Consider the following 15,319-nt stretch of genomic DNA (forward strand, 5'->3'; position numbering starts at 1 on the left):
GACCAGTCCTTAACTGTCTTAACATGTGTTTTTCAACATATGCAGAAACAGCTCCTATAGAACAGTCCATAATAGTCTCACCGTGTTGCGCTTCTCAACATATGCTTCAGAAACAGTTGCTATGGAATAGTCCACAAGTGCCCTAACGTGCTGTTTTTCCCAACACATGCCGCTTTGCTACTGGGTGACACACCAACATCTTCTACTGTGACAGCTTCCATGTCACCATTCTGTATCTTCTTCTTTCTGACATCTTCATGAAGGGGTATAATACAGGCAAGGGGTGTCCATACACTCACTATTCACCAGCATACACTCAGAGCAGCATCCTAACCAGCTTTCAGATATAGAGTCTCGAGGAGGGCCTTTCGCCCATGTTACGAGCCTAAAATCCACCTTTATCCCACTATACCATGACATGAATCAACCCATCACCATAATATATACATATGTGTCCCATCCAATTATGCATCTGGCTCCCAACCTCCTATAACTCCTCACTGTAGATACGGGTCGAGATTAGGCAGGCTTGCTCACAATGGCCTTTCTTACCGCACTTTTGGCATGTCAGCAGTATCGCAGGGCTGTGACTTGGCAGCAAAGCCTCTAACTTGTACGCAGAGACCCTACCGTCAATTCGTCCCTCAACTTGCATAGCTAAATGGGAGACCCTTCTATATAAATATTGAGTCTAATAACACATATAAATCTGCAACAATGACAAAACCCACACAATTCCATCCCTGTGCCTGGATTTAAGAGACCATGCCCATGGTATACCATGCACCTCTACCTATGGTTAGGTTCAAGGAACCCTCTAGTTCCATGACTAACGTTACTACTACTTAGATCGGTATTCTTTAGGACAAAGAAACAAACTCATCTATGTCCCAAATAATACCCAGGTGCTTCCTTCCTAGCAATGACCTCTCTATCCAGAACACAGAGTGCAATATCTTCCCAACATTTTTTGCTCACCACCATGTATTAACCTGGCCTACAAAGGACATCATGGTCATGCTTCCGACCAAGGGAAGTATCAACCTGCCTCCAGCTTCCATCTTCTCTGATTACATGTGGGTAACTTAGCCTCAAATGCAACAAGATAGAATCCCCAGTCAGTAAGCCCATTGATGCCACCAAATATACAGACCGAGTCTGCACTTCTGTACAGCATAACACCTTTCACAATACAAAATGGTGCAGCCCATCCAGACATTCGAACACCACTTTGGATTAGTGTAAGCAATGTGTTTTGGCAAAGTCTTACCGAGCGGTGATGCTAACTCATCAGGCCACTGCCCCTCATACAGAGACTGTACAATCAGCTTAATTCTGGTTGATAATTCCGCCTGCCGCTGCGTGCACGCCAGAGCCAATGACAGATTTCTGTCCTGTACCATCACACTCTCTACCAACCTCTCAACACAGTTAAGAAAATCTGGAGCCACTTTAACCTGGGTATTTATGTGACTTTGTTGAATGTTATCAAGGATGCCACCAATCTCTGAGTAACAAAGCCCTGCTTATTCTTTGAAGCTATGGCTGCGAGTTTGTTCCTCAGGAGGCTGATGTCCACTCCATTAACAACACCCATCCCAGCTCCTATTCCCCCAATATGGTGCTGAGTACATCCCTCCTCTTCCGGTTACTCCTCAGACATATGTGCCCTGCATGAACTTCATTCTGTGTCCGCACATCTCTGGGAGCAAGTCCCTGGTACAATGATCGCACTTGATACAGTGCATACTCAGCACATATAGGGTAATAGGTTTTTATCAACCACTGTGAGATGTTGCACCGCCATGTGGTGAAGGCATTTTGTACCCTGGTAGCCAGCGTTTGTTCCCTTTATCTAACGGAGCATACTCCTGTGTGTATTCACTGGCATTACCTGTGCAGGGTTTCAACTTTTCAGGTGAGACATCAACCAGGCGTATCTCCCCCATGTCCAATTCTGGTGTCCCACGTGTCCAGTAACCAAGAGCTTCTCTGTAGGACTGATAAGACTGCGATACTGCCCCCACAAGGAAGTCTTCACCCCGTTGATGTGTCACCTGGCACCCTCTAGTCTGGCCAACCGACACCTTATTATGTATAAATGCCAGCCTCCTGGGTATCTACACCATATTAATCCGTTACGTCAATACATGTCATACATTAAAAACCTTTTCTTTTTTCAATTCCTCACTCCAACAAAAAAAAACATATATTTTACATTTCATATTCTGACGGATTGGATGTGTATATTCCTTCCCCAACCTCCAACCCATCGCACATGTATTAATAGCACATTTGCATTCATCAGGAGAGACTCCGGCAAAAATGTTTCACAAGTCTTGTTGATAGGCACAGTCCTTCAGATCCAGCATTAGCCCTAAATTGTCCATAAGCAAAAACAAGTATTAAACTGAATCGTTTGTCCCTTCTCTCCTAATGTTTATCAGAACAAATCTGCGGTGTGGTATGGCACAGACAGACTGACAACCAGATAAACATCTGTCATCCATGTTCCAGAGACCTCTCCAATCTCGCTCCACCAGGACTCTGGAAGTGAAACACAAGAGCAGAATCAAATTCTTATGCATAATATCTGCTCGCTTAATACGTTTACTTATAGTTCCTTCCTTGGAAACCAGGAACTTAGTATACCTGGTTTCTGCAACTCTAACCAAACTATCAAAACAACCATGACCTCTTTAGGCTGAACCCACTCTAAAATGGATCCACCTGGTATGATCAAAATTAAAAAAAAAAAAAATTAACGTGAACGTCGCTTCTCAAAAATTCTAAATCTTAAGCATCAAAAAGTCTCAAAAATTCTAAATTTTAAGCATCAAAAAGACAATGCATCATCTGTACTTTCAGACCTATGCACTAACCCCCCTTTCAGGTGGACAAAACATACACCTTGTAACTTTTTCCACCTGAATGAACATAAAACAAAGAAAAAAAAACGAACTTCAGAGGCTAGAATGGCTTCCTACCAACAATTCTTATAACACACAATTTTCAGCCTCTTTTTGAGTCACTAATTTCTCTTACTTTACACATTTGTTCTAATTCATCTAATCTCTGTTCTAATACACATCTCTCAGTCACTAATTGTTGAATGTGATCAGCAACATTTGCATCTGCTTTTGCAACCATTGCCAATATATTCTCTGTTACACTTTGTACCTGTTCAAATAATTGCTTCCTCTCACTATACCATTCTAATTCTTTTTGTTCCGCAATGTCTTTCATCTTCAACAAAATGCATATAATATTGGCCATTTTTTGCTTCTTGCCTTTTTTGGAAGACTTTTTATACTTTATGGCATCATTATAAGTATTGCATTGTTTTAATAAATCATTGTATTGGTGTGTTAACGCATCTTTTGTATAGAATCAAATCTAACACAGCCATACTTGTTAACAAAGTCTTCAATGGCTTCCATTGATATACTAATTTGCATCTAGCTACACCGAAGCTCGTAAACAGATACAAAACACACAGATAAAAGCTGTTTAAAAGCTATCTTTTTACCTGTAGTCTCACAACCAAAAAAAAAAACAGATACCAAGCCGTTTAAAAACAAATTTGTTCCTTGTAGTTCTGCAGCCTACCAGACACAAGGCACATTCTAAGACACAAGGCAGACTCTCAATCAATGCCTTCCCGTTAGGTTACAGTCCACATTGAACTCCTATCGGAACAGAGAGCTATTTCACTCTCACGTGGGTAAAAATTAAAAAAATAAAAAAAACTTAAAAAAAAAATTTAAATAACATATTTCTCACACTTTTTCCTCAAAGATGTATGGTAATTCCTGTCAATCTCTAACCAAGGGTGATCAGCCCTTTACTTGCCAGCACCATTGGCTGGTTACAGGCCTAAAGCACATTTAACAATATAACAACGTTTAACATATATACATATACCAGCCAAAGATCTCACCAGGTTCTACGTTTCCATGATGGAATATTTCACAGAATCTTCATGACTATCCAAGCGTGGTTTCAGAATTCGCAAGCCAGCGCCAATCTTGTCCACACTAGAGACGATTTTCAGTTCTGGGTGTACTTGAGGATTTATGCTTACAGGGACTCAAAAACAAAAATACATTAGGGTTTGTGAATTCTGTGCAGAAATAAATCCTACACGCCTTTCTGGGGTGCCAAATGAAGTAATCGATATAATAATTAATATTACATCTGTGTATTAATTTGTCTAGTCCCTGTAATTAGTTTAATTAAACTCTGAGCACGTTATTGTTAATATCACAATAATACCAGGTTAGCTATGAAACCAAACACACGGTGCGGTTAGTAAAGAAATATCTTATTTATTTCCCAAGGAGTTAGGAAACCAACGTAAAAGTATTAAAAGGGTATTACAATGTTACATAGCTTACAATCAGAACACAATATACTAAACAGCATACCTCTACAACATATAACAACAATCAAACATGTAATACAAGAATATACTTATCACATCCTTGGTTGGTCAGTCTCAAGATGTTGAAAAGGGAGAGCTCAATGCTGCATGGAGTTTAGGCTGAAACGAGCACCCAGAGCAAGGCCTCAAGATGGCTGAGCCACATGAGGCTTGCACAGACCAACATCAGCAGAGAGAGCAAGGGGCAGAGAGAAAGAACTGCCTGTGTGTGTGCTCTTTTCATTCAAACATACACACCTACTTGTAGCCACCCCCATTTGCCTTCCATCCAATAGAAATCGCCAAGAGGTAATCCTTCAAATATCTGCCCATTCTTCAGGAAACATGCTGTATTGTCCACTAGGGTCAGCGTCTCTATTAGCCCTGTGTCAAATCTCAATAGACATCTTGGCAGCAGTGGTCTCTTTGAAGCTTGTAATCACACATGTCACAGCAGGTGGGCTTGAGCCAAGCCATTGTTCTTCTGATCACAAAGCTTTGATGTGTTTCATTCCTACCTGGCTGTGTCAACCAGGAAGTGAAATACCAGAAGTAAGATATTAAACCATGTCGCTATCCAACAGCGTTAAACTGGCAGTAATGCACACAAAACTATATGACGTTAAATTGGCAGTAACACAATCAAATAGATGGTGTTCAAACGTCACTACACTGACGCTATCTGAACTGTCCCTACCCTAGTAGCTATACACTAATGTAAAGATTACTGACATGGTCTCACTACACTACAGTGAAACTATCTGAACTGTCCCTACTCTAGCTGCACACTATGCAAAGCTGAATGATGGTCCTCCTCACTACACTCACACTATCCCTAGACTAACACTAAACTAATATTCTACACTGACAATTGAAGCAAAATAGCACAGTATAGCACACTAACTAATAGCACTGAACAGAGCCCTGTTCTATCCCTCTCCACACCAAAATCACACTGAAAATGGCTGCCATGGAAGGAATACTTTCAGGAATGAGCCATGATTGGATAAAGTCATGATGACTGTGTCCAATCATGACTCTGACAGTGCTCTGTGCTCTGATTGGCTGAAGCTTTCTCTCCTTCAGCCAATCAGGGCTTGCAATGCACTGTTCAGCGCCGCATTGCATTGTGGCCAGTTCAGGGGGCCAACCTTTTTGTTCGGCTGTTCACCGATCGTCCGAACAGCGAAAGTTCGGCCCCAGCATAAGTTCGCCCATCCCTAGTGGCTGTGAATAAAAGTACCCCTGTTCTTTATTCCATTTTTTAAAACTCGGTCCAAATAATTAAAATATGGCTGACTGAAAGATAAGCGTTTCTATATTTTCTTATGTAACATATCTTATCTGCATATACAGTAAAGCTGATTTTACTAAAGGAGTTTAGAATGTTCACTTTAGTTATCCAATCATGCAATAAGGAAATTCTTGTTTATGTATTTCATCTGCATATGATTGGATAATATTGTTTTTCATTTAAACGTTTTCAACTACTTTTAGTAAGTCAGCTTCAATATATAGTAGTGAGTATTAACTAGCTACAATATTTCTCTTCTTTAGAGTAAAATATAACAGTAATTTTTTTGATTTTGATAAGGTTGTTCAGCAAAGAAATGAAGAATGTGACCACACTCAATTTTTGATAGAAGAAAAGGACTCTAAGGAGGAGGATTTGTATGAGGATCTGGACAGGTTTGAAGAAAATGGGACCCAGGAATCACGCATTAGCCCCTACACATTCTGCAAGGCTTTTCCATTCCATATAATGTTTGACAGAGACCTTGTTGTTACACAGTGTGGGAATGCCATCTACAGGATTTTGCCACAGGTAATTGTTTTATTTCTGTAGAGATACAGATTTTCAGTAAATATTAAGACATAAGAAAATCATCTGATTGATCTTTACCAGGTAGCCACAAACACAAGTATGTTCATACTCCCAAGTATGCCTACTCCCAAGACACTATTTGGCCAAGAAGGGCAATAATAAACTATGGGCTAAAAGTCTTTTAGTTTTTCCAATTGCCTTCTCGTTATTGTGTCTACATAAGTGTGCAATTTCTTATAAGTAGGCTGATAATTTTTATATCATTAAAATGATCTTTCTCTTAATAACGCCAAGGCATTTAATTTCAAATTTAAACAGCATACATTTCTAGCATGTTATACAATTTTCATTACAACACCAAAAAATTATCTTCTGAAGTTCACAATTGAAGCATCAGCAAATTATCATAATGATGGAGATTTATTGATCTTTACTTCACCAGGAAAATCACATGTGCAAAGGACATCAACCCATAGCATCAAATTTTACCTTTCTGTAGCCAGAACATTTGGTGGTTTTCTATATGTAAATCTTTTTTGACTTATTAAATAAGGAGCAGAGGAAAATTGGAAACTTGGTCTGAACCAAACACAACCAATTAGCCTTTCATAGTATCATAGTAGAGACATATTGTTGTGGGCTGAAGAAGGTGTACTGTACAAAATGCTCCAAGGTGCCTCACTGGTTGGTTGGTTGGCCTGGTAAAATGTGGTTGTTCCCAAAGAACATAGTTTATTGTGACACTGGGGTTGATTTACTAAAACTGGAGAGTGCACAATCTACTATAGCACTGCATAGAAACCAGTCAGCTTCCAGGTTTTTTTTCTCAAAGCTTAATTGAATAAGCTGAAGTTATATGTTGATTGGGCTGCATTAGATTTTGCACTCTCCAGTTTTAGTAAATCAACCCCACAGTGTTTCACATTTTCCAACATCAGCTTTCTTTTTGGCTTTTGGCATTAGGTCTCATAACATCTAAAAACCTCAAAGCAGGTTGGTGCTAGAGGACTTCCCTTTTCCAGCTATGATTGTAGGTCTGAATAAGGAGCAGGAAGCTAGAAAAACCTACCTTGCCAGTACTGGCTAGAAATCTACCTAGGCCAGTCCTTCCCTGAAAAGAAGGATTGTGTAACAGTTTCTGTGGAAGCTTTGTCAATAGCAAACCATGCAATAAAGTAGAATTGAAGGCAAAAAATGTTTTTCTCATTTTGGATGGAGTAAGGAAGGATTATAACCCCTGTCAGCATTTTGCCATATGTGTCCTATTGGGGAGATTTACCTTCACTTCCTGTTGCATAGCCAAAACAGAAAGTGAGAGCAAATTCCTGCAAATTAAAGGATCCCCTTGAGGGCCCCCCCAGATTATAAAAATTATTGTCCCCATTGGAAGATTTACCCTCTATTACCTTTCTAGGTAAAAAAAAAAACAGGACAATATAGATAGTGAATCTCCCTAATAGGGACACAGACAGCAATAAAAACTGACAGAGGTTCTAATCCCTCTCCACTCTATCCAAAACTAAGGTTTTGCCTTTAGTTATACTTTAAGGATGCAAGATGGTAACAAACCAGATTGTTAGTATAGAATCAGAAAGGCGAAGACATTCAGTATTTACCCCCAAAATACTTGAACCGATTCTTCTGAAAACAGTGGCCTCTTGTAAAAGTGTATTCTAAGACTTTTTTAGGATTCCATCAATAGAAATACCAAACTAATATACCTATTTAATCTGATTTCTTCTTGTGTGTTCCATCATTTTACAGCTGCAGCCTGGAAATTGTAACCTGCTTTCTGTGTTCACTTTGGTGCGACCACATATTGACATTAGCTTTCATGGTATCCTGTCTCACATCAACACTGTGTTTGTCCTGCGGAGTAAGGTAATTGATTTTTAATAAACCTATAGACTGATATGCTGTAAAGAGATAAGCATTCAGTAGATAAAGAACACAAAAATGTGAAAAGAGCACAGGGAGATGTGGCATTTAGACAGCAGGATTGTAGCAGATGTTAAATGTCTTTTGTTGAGCATTTCAAAGCTGACAACCTGACAATATGTTTGCGGTCCTGTTTATAGTTAACTATCACTATTTTGAGATGGAACAACCATAAAGAACAAACCATATCTCCTGACACTTTTTCAGATTAAAGATCTGAATATTTGTTTCTTACCCCTTATATATTCCGATGTCGCCTGACATTCGGCCCGTGTGTACTAGGCTTGAGACACGTACACACAGGCAGAATGTTGGGAGACATTTGCCAGAACAAAAAATACCGGCCGACATTCTGCCCATGTGTTTGTCGGTCTGTCCATCAGAAGCCGGCCATTAGGCTGGAAAACCAGCAGCTGACCGACTCCCGGGGGAGATCGCTGGACTAACCTCGCATGGTTAGTACAGCGGCTCCCAACTGGAGCTGTCAGTCTTTTTTGTGCAACCCTTGGGGTTGCACGAAAAAAGAACTGTAGTGTGTACCAGGCTTTAACGGGGATACATACAACACTAACGATTGACTGGTGTTCCAATCCCTGTCTACTTTATTCATCCCAATGGATATGACGTCATGCTGTGAAATACCGATCAGTTTCACTAGATAAATACTGAAAATGTTGATGGAATAATACATGCCTAATTTTTGAAATTATTTTTGAATCATTGCAAAAAAATTTTTGAAAAACACTATGAGCTATTTTACTGCTGATCTTAAAGCAGTACTGTTTAGTGAATGGAGCCGAGTATATTGGGGAAAATAATTATTTGATCCCCTGCAGCTTTTGTAAGTTTGCTCACCTACAAAGAAATTAAGGGTCTATAATTTTTATCATAGGTGTATTTCAAATGATAGAGACAGAATATCAACCAAAAATCCAGAAAAAACACATGATATAAATGTTATAAATTGAATTGTAATTCAGTGATTAAAATAAGTATTTGATCTCCTACCAACCAACAATAATTCTGGCTCCCACAGATTGGCTACAGCATAAGCTCATCTGGTACACAGATTAGTCCTGTCAATTTGAGAAGGTACTCCTAACGACAATTCGTTATGTGTATAAAAGACACCTGTCCATAGACCAAAGAGCTGTCAAAGTACATCAGGGACAAGATTGTAGACCTGCACAAGGCTGGAATGGGCTAGAAGACCATCAGCAAGAAGCTTGGTGATAAAAAACAACTGTTGGAGTGATTATTGGCAAATGGAAGAAATACAAAATAACTATCAATCGCCCTCGGTCTGGAGCTCTATGCAAGATTTCACCTTATGGGGTAAGGATGATCATGAGAAAAGTGAGGGATCAGCCCAGAACTACACGGGAGGAGCTTGTGAATGATCTGAAGGCAGTTGGGACCACAGTCACCAAACAAACCATTGGTAACACAATACACCTCCATGGATTGAAATCTTGCAGAGCCCACAGAGTCCGCCTTCTCAAGAAGGCACATGTACAGGCCCATCTGAAGTTTGCCAGTGAACATCTAAATGATTCAGAGAGGGATTGGGAGAAAGTGCTGTGGCCGGATGAGACCAAAATTGAGCTCTTTGGCATTAACTCCACTCGCTGTGTTTGGAGGAAGAAAAATGCTGACTATGACCATAAGAACACCATCCCCACAGTCAAGCACGGAGGTGGAAACATTATGCTTTGGAGCTGTTTCTGTACTAAAAGTACAGGTCGATTTTGCTGCATTGAGGGGCCAATAGACGGGGCCATGTATTGTAAAATCTTGGATTAGAACCTTCTTCCCTCAGCCAGAACACTGAAGATGGGTCATGGATGGATCTTCCAGCATGACAATGACCCCCGTCAAGGCAACAAAGGAGTGGCTCTAGAAGAAGCACATTAAGGTCAGGGAGTGGCTTAGCCAGTCTCCAGACCTTAATCCTTAAGAAAATTTATGGAGGGAACTGAAACTTCCAGTTGCCAAGCGACAGATAAGAACTCTTAAAGTAAATGTAAACCTGATTCATGAAATTTGAGCTGGCCACATATATCTGCAGTGTTTTCTTATCTCTTCAAAGCACTATGTCCCATAGCTGTCTCCTGCTCCTTTTCTCTGTTATCAGCCTGATAACGTATGACTAGTTCTCTGTCAACTGAGATAAAAGCAGCCTGAGTTTTGTGTTGGGGAGGGTGCTATAAATAAATTAGCAGAGTGTTGAACTATTCAACGAACAGTTCTGAAAATCTCTACCTATGAGGAGAGGGGTGTGTGTCTTTCTTCCAATCAGCTGTCTTGGCTGTATGCCCAGGCTTCACTGCAGTGCTGACCAGGAGGAGAAAATCTCCTTACACAATCTGAACTTTCTAAAGAGTATAGAAAGCTGAATTCAGCAGATATACATGTACAACTTATGTAAGGAGATTTATTTCATCCCTTTGTATCATCTGAGGCTGTTCACTTCACTGGGTATATGTGAAGGTTCACATCCACTTTAAGGAATTAGAAAAGATCTGTAAAGAAGAGTGGACCAAAATCCCTCCTGAGATGTGTGCAAACCTGGTAACCAAATACAAGAGACGTCTTACCTCCGTGCTTGTCAACAAGGGTTTATTCATCAAGTACTAAGTCACATTTTGCTTGATGATCAAATGCTTATTTTACTCACTGAACTGCAACTCGTTGTATCATGTGTTTTTTTCTGGATTTTTGGTTTATATTCTGTATCTATCATTTAAAATACACCTATGATAAAAATTCTAGACCCCTCATTTCTTTGTAAGTGGGCAAACTTACAAAATCTGCAGGGGATCAAATAATTATTTTCCCCACTGTATATAGAGAGATATTTGCTATGACTAGTGATATATGGCTACTTACCCATATAAGTGACTTATAGTGGATCCTTATTTGTTCTGATACATACTTGAAAAAGAGATTCTCATGTGGATTAAAATTCTGATAGCAAAAAACATACATATTGTGGCATCTGATATACTATTATGCTGTTTTTTTTTCTTATATTACTGATTTAGCTATTAATAAGAAAAATAAAGCATAATCCTTAAAGCATAACTAAACCTCCCTATCTTTGATAGGATGGTGCCATTCTGACCTCAGTTTGCATCTGTAGTTGCCATTGTGATCAGCTATGGCACCAGCCATTTGAGGGCTTGAAAGATCAGCTGAGAGCTGACATAAGCACACTGGCAACCTTGATATTCATCACCAGAGGCATGTCTTGAATGTAACTTTTTTGGGAAACCATTACATCAGTGTGTTTAGTTCTGCTTTAACCACTTCAGCCCCAGAAGGATTTACCCCCTTCCTGACCAGAGCATTTTTTACAATTTGGCACTGCGTCGTTTAACTGCTAATTGCGCGGTCATGCAATGCTGTACCCAAACAAAATTTGCGTCCTTTTCTTCCCACCAATAGAGCTTTCTTTTGATGGTATTTGATCACCTCTGCTGTTTTTATCTTTTGCGCTATAAACGGAAAAAGACCGAAAATTTTGAAAAAAAATGATATTTTCTACTTTTTGTTATAAAAAAAATCCAATAAACTCAATTTTAGTCATACATTTAGGCCAAAATGTATTCAGCCACATGTCTTTGGTAAAAAAATGTTAATAAGTGTATATTTATTGGTTTTCGCAAAAGTTATGGCGCCTACAAATCTGGAATTTACACAGCCTTTAATTTATGACTGCCTATGTCATTTCTTGAGGTGCTAAAATGGCAGGGCAGTACAAACCCCCCCAAATGACCCCATTTTGGAAAGTAGACACCCCAAGGAAATTGCTAAGAGGCATGTTGAGCCCATTGAATATTATTTTTTTTGTCCCAATTGATTGAATAATAAAAAAAAAAAAAAATTACAAACAGTTGTCACTAAATGATATATTGCTCACACAGGCCATGGGCATATGTGGAATTGCACCCCAAAATACATTCAGCTGCTTCTCCTGAGTATAGGGATACCACATGTGTGGGACTTTTTGGGAGTCTAGCCATGTACGAGGCCCTGTAAACCAATCACTGCCTTCAGGATTTCTAAGGGTGTAAATTTTTGATTTCACTCCTCACTACCTATCACAGTTTTGAAGCCCATAAAATGCCCAGATGGCACAAACCCCCCCCTAAATGACCCCATTTTGGAAAGTAGACACCCCAAGCTATGTGCTGAGGGGCATGTTGAGTCCATGGAATATTTTATATTTTGACACAAGTTGCGGGAAAGTGACACTTTTTTTTTTTTTTTTTGCACAAAGTTGTCACTAAATGATATATTGCTCACACAGACCATGGGCATATGTGGAATTGCACCCCAAAATACATTTAGCTGCTTCTCCTGAGTATGGGGATACCACATGTGTGGGACTTTTTGGGAACCTAGCCGCGTACGGGGCTCCGAAAACCAATCACCGCCTTCAGGCTTTCTAAGGGCGTAAATTTTTGATTTCACTCTTCACTGCCTATCACAGTTTCGGAGGCCATGGAATGCCCAGGTGGCACAACCCCCCCCCCCCCCCACAAATTACCACATTTTGGAAAGTAGACACCCCAAGCTATTTGCTGAGAGGCATGGTGAGTATTTTGCAGCTCTCATTTGTTTTTGAAAATGAAGAAAGACAAGAAAAAAAAATTTTTTTTTCCTTTTTTTCAATTTTCAAAACTTTGTGACAAAAAGTGAGGTCTGCAAAATACTCACTATACCTCTCAGCAAATAGCTTTGGGTGTCTACTTTCCAAAATGGGGTCATTTGGGGGGGTTTTGTGCCACCTGGGCTTTCCATGGCCTCCGAAACTGTGATAGGCAGTGAAGAGTGAAATCAAAAATTTACGACCTTAGAAAGCCTGAAGGCGGTGCTTGGTTTTCGGGGTCCCGTACGTGGCTAGACTCCCAAAAAGTCTCACACATGTGGTATCCCCGTACTCAGGAGAAGCAACAGAATGTATTTTGGGGTGTAATTTCACATATTCCCATGGCATGTTTGAGCAATATATCATTTAGTGACAACTTTGTGCAAAAAAAATAAAAAATTGCCTTTTTCCCGCAACTTGTGTCACAATATAAAATATTCCATGGACTCGACATGCCCCTCAGCAAATAGCTTGGGGTATCTACTTTCCAAAATGGGTCATTTGGGGGGGGGTGTTTGAACTGTCCTGGCATTTTATGCACAACATTTAGAAGCTTATGTCACAAATCACCCACTCTTCTAACCACTTGAAGACAAAGCCCTTTCTGACACTTTTTGTTTACATGAAAAATTTTTTTTTTTTGCAAGAAAATTACTTTGAACCCCCAAACATTATATATTTTTTTAAAGCAAATGCCCTACAGATTAAAATGGTGGGTGTTTCATTTTTTTTTTCACACAGTATTTGCGCAGCGATTTTTCAAACGCATTTTTTGGGGAAAAAACACACTTTTTTAAATTTTAATGCACTAAAACACACTATATTGCCCAAATGTTTGATGAAATAAAAAAGATGATCTTAGGCAGAGTACACGGATACCAAACATGACATGCTTTAAAATTGCGCACAAACGTGCAGTGGCGACAAACTAAATACATTTTTAAAAGCCTTTAAAAGCCTTTACAGGTTACCACTTTAGATTTACAGAGGAGGTCTACTGCTAAAATGACTGCCCTCGATCTGACCTTCGTGGTGATACCTCACATGCACGGTGCAATTGCTGTTTACATTTGACGCCAGACCGACGCTTGCGTCCGCCTTTGCGCAAGAGCAGGGGGGGGACAGGGGTGCTTTTTTTTTTTTTTTTTTTTCTTTATTTTTTTTTGCTTTTTTTATCTTATTTTTAAACTGTTCCTTTCATTTTTTTTTTTAAATCATTTTTATTGTTATCTCAGGGAATGTAAATATCCCCTATGATAGCAATAGGTAGTGACAGGTACTCTTTTTTGAAAAAATTGGGGTCTATTAGACCCTAGATCTCTCCTCTGCCCTCAAAGCATCTGACCACACCAAGATCGGTGTGATAAAATGCCTTCCCAATTTCCCAATGGCGCTGTTTACATCCGGCGAAATCTAAGTCATGAAATGCTCGTAGCTTCCGGTTTCTTAGGCCATAGAGATGTTTGGAGCCACTCTGGTCTCTGATCAGCTCTATGGTCAGCTGGCTGAATCACCGGCTGCATTCTCAGGTTCCCTGTTGGGACAGGAGAGCCAGAGAAGAACATGGAAGACAGTGGGGGGGGGGGCATTCCCTCCCACTGCTTGTAAAAGCAGTCTAGAGGCAAATTAGCCGCTAGGATTGCTTTTACATGAAAGCCGCTGGCTGAAAAGAATGATACCAAGATGATACCTACACCTGCAGGCATCATTCTGGTATAACCACTCATAGTCCAGCAACATACCAGTACGTTGCTGGTCCTTGTTGGGCATATATTGTAATCTTTTTTTTTCATGCAGCCTGTGGGCTGAACGAAAAAAAGAGATTGATCGGTGGGTATGCCCACCATTAGAATACCTCCCTTCGTCCACCCACTTCTAATGATGGGCATACATGCACCATTTATATATGCCGAAGCAGGGGGGCATCCTCCCACAAAAGGTAGGAGCAAATCGCTCCTCCACCCCTGCTGCCCCCACGCTTCGGCATATATCACCTGTAACTTTTATAACTGTAACCGGTTCCAGGTTCGGGTCTCTCAAAATGCGATGGCATCTTGGTAGACCCTGTGAAAGTGTGCCTAGTCTGTGCAATGCTGTAATTTACGCTAATACTCAACTAGTGTATGGTAGCGTTCAAAACATTCACCAATGCAAAGACCAGGATTGTCAGGACAGGAGGGACAATAGCAGGTGTCATGCCTATATCCTTGCTTGCTGCAGACACGACATCTTTTTTGGGGGGGTTCGTTGGGTAGGGGTACTCGGGAGGACATAAAGAAAATGCCTCTCATGTAGCCGACTGCATTTGGTATTTGGTTGGGGATGTGAATGGGGGAAGTACGGGTGCTGCAGAAGTGGTGGGTTCCCAATTAGGATTGGTGAATGCATCAGGAAGGGCACTATGGGCACGACGGGCCTGTGTTTGTTTTCTTCTTGGTGGAAACAGGACACTACTTGTGCTTGCCACCTCACCAGCTTG

The 15,319-nt window shown here is 40.2% G+C and overlaps 1 protein-coding gene across 2 annotated transcripts in view; it reads left to right on the forward strand.

Annotated features, from left to right (window-relative positions):
* Nucleotides 1-15,319, forward strand: part of GUCY1B1 (guanylate cyclase 1 soluble subunit beta 1) — a 142,322-nt gene that overhangs the window by 84,824 nt on the left and 42,179 nt on the right. For both annotated transcript variants that reach the window (XM_073605629.1, XM_073605637.1), the window contains 2 exons: nt 6,018-6,248; nt 8,013-8,129. In XM_073605629.1, the coding sequence (XP_073461730.1) occupies nt 6,018-6,248; nt 8,013-8,129 (348 nt within the window). The remainder of the gene's footprint in view (nt 1-6,017; nt 6,249-8,012; nt 8,130-15,319) is intronic.

The sequence above is a fragment of the Aquarana catesbeiana genome, linkage group LG01 (genome assembly GCF_042186555.1).
Source record: "Aquarana catesbeiana isolate 2022-GZ linkage group LG01, ASM4218655v1, whole genome shotgun sequence".
NCBI lineage: Eukaryota > Metazoa > Chordata > Amphibia > Anura > Ranidae > Aquarana > Aquarana catesbeiana.